This window comes from Rousettus aegyptiacus, unplaced genomic scaffold (genome assembly GCF_014176215.1).
Source record: "Rousettus aegyptiacus isolate mRouAeg1 unplaced genomic scaffold, mRouAeg1.p scaffold_m13_p_15, whole genome shotgun sequence".
NCBI classification, from domain to species: Eukaryota; Metazoa; Chordata; class Mammalia; order Chiroptera; family Pteropodidae; genus Rousettus; species Rousettus aegyptiacus.
The window spans coordinates 30,459,547-30,467,346 of record NW_023416290.1 but is presented as its reverse complement, the minus strand read 5'-3'; the positions used below and the strand labels follow the sequence as shown (position 1 = coordinate 30,467,346).

Sequence of the window (7,800 nt, the reverse complement as noted above, 5' to 3'; positions counted from 1 at the left end):
GGTAAATGATGTAACTTCTGCATCTGATTATTTGGAAAATAAGGCACCATGATTTCAGTTACCTGCCGTAGAATCTCAAGATTTAGGAGAATGTTAACACTGGTGGCCCTCTATGGAACCATACTTGGTATTTGCACTCTTGGCCAGTGACATTGGATCCATGGGACATTATCAGTCTTCAACTTGATAAGCTCTTCCACATCGAGTCTTGTCCTCTTGAAACCCTGAGTAACAACGTAAAGAGATCTAGTGATTCTACTGGAGAAATAAAGTTGAAAGATTCCTGGTCAAATCTCAGAGCTATTTCAGCAATACCAACTAAACATGAGACGTAAGCAAAGAGGCTTAGATGTTATGCCTTGGTAGATACCACATGGAGCAGAAATGCCAGCTGAATTCAAAATTTGGAGAAATAAAGTTTTAAACCACTAACTTAGGGAGTAGTTTGTTGTGCACCAGTATTTTGTGATGTGCTGGATGTCCCAAAACCTCGTGAGAAACTAAATTTGTAATTGGTCAAGGCCAAGAATAGTGGAGTTCCTAGAATACAGTGGAGATTGTGGCACAGATATGCACCTTTATGGATTTCTCTCTAATGGATGAGATGAATAAATGGGAAACAGGAAGAAGGTGCAGCTGGAGACCAAGTATGGAACCATCCTGCCTGATCTTTCTATTGCTCAGAACCTTATTTGCCTTTATTAACAACCTACTCATATCAGTCAGAATAGGTGAGCTGTACTGCTGTACTGAATAGTCCTAAAACCTCAAATGATTTAAAACCACACAAGTTTCCATTTCATACATGTCCAGCTTGAAACCAAAAAAGGCTCTGCTCCACATCCTCTTTAGTGTTAGAGGTTGATGGAGCCTCCACTGTGTTGGGTGTAGCCAGTGTATGGAAGGAAAAGGAATGTGGGGAATTGCTCTTAAAAACTTTTCATTTTTCTTGGCCAAAGTGTCACATGGCCATCCCTAGCTTCTTACCTGTCCTATCATGCGCTAGGAGGGAAACCAAAACTTAACATGTATGGAAGGTAAAGGATAATAAGAGCAGAGTAATGACGTGAGGAAATCACTAGGTGAGGAAAAAGATTATTATTCAGGCTTTCCTAAAACCTTGTTTCTCCCACTATGGGTTTCTGTGAAGGCAGAGCCGGAGTCCATGTTAGGAAAAGAGAGAATCAGTAATATTCAGGCAAGGGGGTTCAGTGTTTTTTTTTTTAACCTCTGATAATTGATCGCTAACAGGATGAAATTTTTTTGACAGTGGCAAAACAAGAAAAACCCTCATCCAAGCTATGGCTTTTGGGCTGGAGAAACCACACAAATCTTTAACCTTGAACCATTGGAGAAGTAACAATATCTGGTCATAAATTATATAAATGCTTTGAAGTGTCATATTTAGAAAATTTATAATTAATAGCGTGGGAGCTTCAGAGTTATTTATAGTTTCATCTGTATATTGTATAATAATTTTGTATCAGTTTTGAATCAACATTCATGACTACCAGGTAACATTTGTTGGAGCTGGATTTTGTGACAGTCCCGGGTATCAGATTTCTTGACAAAGTCTTCTCTATCCATCTTTACACTGTAACCAGCAAATTGAAACTTAATGGCTAATGGTTAAGAGTTTACTGAGTACTTCTTGCAAGGCAATGTGCCAATGTACAAATGTATTGCATTTCTTCACATCTTTCAGACTTCACTTTCGTTAGTGTAGTCTGGTAGCAGCCATTCATCATTTATGTATACATTCACTTGGTTATATGGGACTGACAAATGCAAGAAATTGTGGCACAGAGGAGAAAAAAGAAGGCAACAATTTTAGTACTGAAATGTGACTAAGACCATTAAATCAAACTTTTTAAGCTTACAATGAAACGGACTTCTGCTGTCTCAGGTCTCACCTTAAAACCAAAGAAAATAAAAGTAGATATCCGTGGGTAGTTGCTCTGGGCTTAATTGTCGTCGTCCCCCTCCCCCCACCTCCCTGCTCCCCCACCTAATTCATATGTTGAAACACCGCCCCCCCCCCCCAGTTTGATTTGGAGATGTGGCCTTTGGGGGATAATTAGGCTTAAATGAGGTCATAAAGGTAGGGCCCTCATGATGGGATTAATGCCCTTATGAGAAGAAACAAAAGAGCTTGCTGTCCCTGCCATGTGAGGACACAGTGAATAGGCAGGCAGCCATCTGCAAGCCACAGGGAAAGAGCCCTCACCTAAAACTGACCTTGGTGGCTTCTTGATCTTGTGCCTCTAGATTCCAGAACTGTGAAAAATAAATTTATGTTTAAATTACTCAGTCTGTGGTATTTTGTTATGGTAGCCTCAACTGACCAAGGCAGTAGTGATGGAAGTTCACCAGTAACTAAATCAGCATCTATCATACTAACGCCCTGTTTTCTGTCCCTAGATGTTTATGCCTTAGACTTAACATGTTGGAGCTGAGACCTTAAAAGTGTACTTGCTTTTACCTTAATTGCATGCCAATTCTGCTACAAATTTTAGATTTAACCTTTTAAAACTTTTTCCTGAACTAACCTTTAAAATTCCACTGAAATACCTTGATGTACATCGTCAGCTGAAGAAACTGAAGGCCAGAGAGTGTTACTGTCTCCTGGATTAGTAGCGTACCGTTTGGCCCTAGAATTAAGGAGTCTCATTTTTATCTGGATTCTCGGATTCTGGAAGATAAATCTGGATTCTTCTTAGCTGTGTGCCCTTGGACAATTTACCCAACCTTTATGCGCCTAAGTTTCCTACTCCTCCAATGGGGATAATTACAGTACTTAAGAATTAGAATTAAATGAGAATAGGCCCATAAAACGCTTAGCGCATTGCTTGGCGCAATTAATACTGCCCAAGCTCTCATAGCTTGTCAGTAAAAGAAACCAGGATAAGCCCCGGTGGCCTAATTCCTTGCCTAGTGTATTTCCCAACACATCACATGTAATGCTTCTCGGAACCGAGCGGTAAATCACGCAATGAACGCGCTTGGTATTACTCGGGCAAAAAGGTCCCCACGAAAAGTGTCTAACGCGAGCCGCCAAGACTGCGCCTGCGCAAGCGGCCTCCCCCGCCTTGATGCTCGACCTGAGGCGCCTGCGCACTGGGCCCAGCCCGCCCTCAAGGACTTACCCAGTAGGCAACGCTTCGGTCTCGGGCCAAAATGGCGAGCAGGCCTGCTGGTAAGTGACTGATGTCTTATCTGTTGGGCGACGCTGCGGCCAACCTTTTATTTTCGCAGCAACTTGCTTCTCTTCCTCTACTCTCTTAAGTGGCCAGATTTGCGGCGTAAGGGAAAGCGGCGGGTCGGGTCCAACATAGAGGACGCCCCCCCCCCCCCCGCTCCCTGATGTCCCCAGGCCATACTCGCCTCCGGCTTTGGGATGTGTACCTCCTCTTGGTGAAGTGTCCACGGTGGCTCCGACAGCCCAGGCGTTCCAGCTTCCTGTGCTGGGCAGCCTCAGAAATTTCAAGGGCTCAGGGAGTTAAATTAGTGGATGACTTTCAGCCAAAAACGAACTGAGGGCTGTGAGCCAAGCGCTGTCATATACATTGCCGCGATAAATTCTTCTCTTGGCGCAACGAGGGGGCTATTAGTTTCCCATTTACTCTGATAACTGAGGCAGTGTGACCAGAGGAAATAGGTTTGGAAACCTCATTCCACCCCTTGCGCTTCCCAAACTAGGAATTAGAGGTATCTGAGCAAGGGTTACAGCGAAACTTCAAGTTAACCTTATTTGGAATGTCAGCTTGATTTGTCGGTTTGAAGAAATTTGTATTTATTATAGGCGCTAAAACATTTCTTAGTGAATCTAATACATAATTGCCAGAATATTTAAAAGAGAACGTGAACATCAAATAGAATTTTACACCCTACCCATCCCCCCACCCCACTGCACTTTATTGGCGGGGGGCAATGTCTGCCCTCTGGCGGTGAAAATTGGAGTAACTTTTAAAAAAAAAATTGGTCCCTTTCTCCCTGCTCCAGCAATTGTGTAGCGAGCCATCAGGAAATATCAGATTGACAGAAAATTCATTAAATGACATTGAGGTTTTTTGAGGTGGGGAGAGACTTAAGAATTTATTATTTAATTAACTTTACAAATATTGAAAGCACTCTGCCTCTGTGCGGTTTTGGAACTAGATAGACCTGGCCTCAACTCTAGCTGCCTTTGGTCTTGGTTAGGATGACTTCTGTAAGCCTTATTTCTCTTCTGCAAGGGCAGGCATGCTGTAAATAACTGAACTAATGTGGATAAAGCAAATAAGATAGTGCTTGGCACACAATAAGTGTTCAGTGGATATTATTATCATCACTGGTAAATATATTTAAAAATTTGGCTTCTACAAGTATGTTGGTAGACTGTTGGCTCTTTAGCACTTGTTTTGCTAGAAGCAATATTATACATGGTGCTTAATTTCCAAGGAGATTTACCAAGTCTTGTAGTCTGTGATGTACTAAGAAGTAGGTGCAAGAAAGGATTGGAGTAAAAGGAGAGTTTACTTTCCTTCCTTGGTCAGGGGCTAGCCCTAGACAAAGTTTAAAAAAACCTTTTTTTAAACTTTACCTCCCCTTCTGTACCACATCACTCATATAAACATCAGACGCTATCATGTTGCCGGTGGCAACTACTGGATTATCTCATCAGGCTCAATCTTGTTCCCCAAAGAATTTTAACATTACCTGTTTCTCCTCATCCATTTCAACTAATGGTTTCAGAATTGTCCCAGAAAATTCATGATTTTAAAGAGGGTAGCCAAGTGAACAACAGGTAATTTAGAATAAAAATTTTGGAGGATGAGGGTCATTTAGACCTGCCAACCTAACCTGAAAGCTCATCTTTTCATACAATTCCAACTCCTTTGAAAAGCTTACAATTATTTCCCGTAATACAGCGGTCCCCAGCCTTTTTGGCACCAGAGACCGGGGCTCCTATGAGAATCTAATGCCTGATGATCTGAGGTGGAACTGAGACGGTGATGCTAGCTCTGGGGAGCAGCTGCAAATGCAGATGAAGCTTTGCTTACGGCTCACCTCCTGCTGTGCAACCCCGCTCCTAACTGGCCATGGACTGGTACCTTTCCGTGGCCCACACGTTGGGGACCCTTACTGTAATCTGTTTCTGAAACTACAAATAATGGAGAAGGTCTGAGTTCCTTTTCCATACCCTACCCCTTAAATTCTTAGAGTAGCAGAGGGACATAAAGGGATGGCATGCTTGTCTTGAGAGGCTAGAGTGTCAGTAATTGTACCTGTAGATCTTTCGTACATTAAATGTTTGAGTTTACTTTTTTCCCCCATGAGTTGCTGCCCGGTTTTTTATCTGCAGTCACGTTTGCTCATAGATAAAATAGCAATTTTTGTCTATAGTATACACTTTTAAAAAGAAATTCCTTCCTATGTTTGCATTCTCTAACAGAGTAACTGTAAGAGTAGTCATTGCTTGACTATCAACGTTTTCATATAGTATAAGTGAATTGTAGCAACTAACAGTGTGACATTATCAGTTGCAGCATCAGGCCGGTGGATGGAGGGTATTCGAAAATGGTATTACAATGCTGCAGGGTTCAATAAACTGGGTGAGTATCTGTGCTTTCTTTTTCTGTTTTCTTGTTCTTTTTTTGCTTTTTTTTTCTGAGAGTAGTGCTTTTGCAAGAGTTAATTTTGGGTCCAAAAAAATACTTTAATTGTACTTGTGTACATTAGAAGCGTTTAAAATTAGGTCACATTGTATTGTTATGTTAAATCATAGCCATCTTCTTTTTATTATTTTGAGAAGAGAGAGGAATGGAATCATCTCAGATGTTTAAGGTGGAAATAATTCGTGTTCTTGAAGTATGGTAACTGGACATTTTTCTTATTATACACTCTTTCAACTCCTCCACTTAGCATTTTAAAATTTAAGCTATATGAACTTTGAAAGTAAGACATTTTTCAAATGTTAAAATTGTCTAAGATCTTTACAATTATCTTGATGCCTGAACATATTTGTAACTATAATTTGCTATGGACTTCATCTTTTATTATTGAAGCTTGATGAAAGCATCATTAAATGTTACTGTTTTTTTTAGTACACTCTCATTTTAAGATTCTCTAATACTTTGATCTCAGATTTAAAGTATAAGTAGAAATGTGGTTTATTGGCATGTGTTTAAAAAGGTAGACATTTTAAATATTTTAAAAATTGTTTTAAATAAAGTGTGAGTTTTGTGGCAGTGGATTTTAAAAGGCTCATATAGTGTTTTCACAGTACCATTTTACAAATAACCCATTAAAGTAACCCATTATAATGTATAAAATACATTGAGTTTCATTGTACCTAATTTTTGATATTTCACCCAAGTCTTAAGTTTGTAAGTCATAAGGATATTTTACTCATTTAAAAAAAATTCTGATTTTGAGATACATATTCAATATAATGCTCTTGTTTTCTATCTTAGGGTTAATGCGAGATGATACAATACATGTGGATGATGATGTTAAAGAAGCCATAAGAAGGCTTCCTGAGAACCTGTATAATGACAGGGTGTTTCGCATAAAGAGGGCACTGGACCTGACCATGAGGCAGCAGATCTTACCTAAAGAGCAGTGGACAAAATATGAGGAGGTAGAACAGCTTCTGTGTATCCGATAATGTTGACCATTAAGGATTGAATATTACAAACAGAAAGGCATTCATTTGTATAGCACTTTAGAGTTCTTAAAGTTTTGACAAATAGATATCCTTACAACAATACAGTGAGATTAGATCAAATATTAGCTCCATTTTAGAGACAATCACATTAAAACTTAAAAGTAAAGTGACTGTTCCAAAAATCACTAAGCAAGTCTCTAATAAGACTAGATCCAGAACTAGAATCCAGATCTTCTGCTTCCCAGGCCTTTGTTTTTGCTCTGCTTCTTACTCAGATGAAAACTGGTGGCGTTCATGTGATCAGCCCATTGAGTGGCCCTCTATCTCCCAAGAAGGACTCTGTGAACCAAGGACTCTGTGTTTTACCCTTGCCCTTTGAACTGTACTGAAACTAGGCAAAAGCTTGTAGACTCATACTCTTTTCTGTTAGACTTTCCTCTCATAACCTATCAAAGCAAGTGATTTGTGGTTTTTACATTCTAGAAAAGCAAACCGCTCTTTGAGAATATTTTTTCTTAGGTTGGAAACTTTGATACATTTCTTATGTTTAAGACCTATTGAATGTTGAAGACATATCTGTATGTGATGGTTGCATATGATATTTTTCTTTTATTCTTTAGGATAAATTCTACCTTGAACCATATCTGAAAGAGGTTATTCGAGAAAGAAAAGAGAGAGAAGAATGGGCAAAGAAATAATCATATAATGAAAATGTGTGGCTGCAGCTGTCCTCAATGTATTTTTAAGATGTTGGTTAAACCTGAAATATACAATTGAGAGTCATCTAGGCCGCAAATGTATTACTTTAAATAAATGCATATTATAATTTTTGTTGGAGTTTTTGAATTCTAAACCTTATTTTTTCTAAATTTTCTTTTTATTTTTCATTACAGCGGACATTCAATATTATGTTAGTTTCAGTTGTACAGCACAGTGGTTAGACTTTTGTATAATTTACGAAGTGATCCCCCTGATTAGTGCCCACGTGGCACCATAAATAGTTATTACGATATCATTGACTATATTATCTTTGTATCCCCATGACTATTTTGTAACTATCAGTTTGTACTTCTTAATCTTTTCACCTTTTCACCCAGTCTCCCAGTCTCCCCTCCCATTTGGCAATCACCAGTTTGTTCTTTGTATCTGTG

At 39.3% G+C, this 7,800-nt stretch overlaps 1 protein-coding gene across 2 annotated transcripts; it reads left to right on the top strand.

Annotated features, from left to right (window-relative positions):
* The first annotated feature begins 2,977 nt into the window (after positions 1 to 2,977).
* On the top strand, positions 2,978 to 7,486 carry LOC107500346 (cytochrome b-c1 complex subunit 7). Of its 2 annotated transcripts, XM_016125469.1 has the most exons (4): positions 3,091 to 3,196; positions 5,523 to 5,594; positions 6,456 to 6,622; positions 7,270 to 7,486. In XM_016125469.1, the coding sequence occupies exons 1-4, from the start codon at positions 3,178 to 3,180 to the stop codon at positions 7,345 to 7,347; spliced, it is 336 nt and encodes a 111-aa protein (XP_015980955.1). In that variant the 5' UTR covers positions 3,091 to 3,177; the 3' UTR covers positions 7,348 to 7,486. The 2 variants fall into 2 exon arrangements, with proteins under 2 accessions (XP_015980954.1, XP_015980955.1); XM_016125468.2 differs by lacking the exon at positions 6,456 to 6,622 and having other exon boundaries at positions 2,978 to 3,196.
* The last annotated feature ends 314 nt before the right edge of the window (positions 7,487 to 7,800 follow it).

What these genes read in the sequence shown, in the direction of transcription:
- LOC107500346 (XM_016125468.2), top strand. Translation starts at nt 2,993, where the DNA reads ATGAACGCGCTTGGTATTACTCGGGCAAAAAGGTCCCCACGAAAAGTG. An exon ending in AATGGCGAGCAGGCCTGCTG is followed by an intron (nt 3,197 to 5,522) that starts GTAAGTGACTGA and finishes TGACATTATCAG; the next exon opens with TTGCAGCATCAGGCCGGTGG. An exon ending in TGCAGGGTTCAATAAACTGG is followed by an intron (nt 5,595 to 7,269) that starts GTGAGTATCTGT and finishes TTTATTCTTTAG; the next exon opens with GATAAATTCTACCTTGAACC.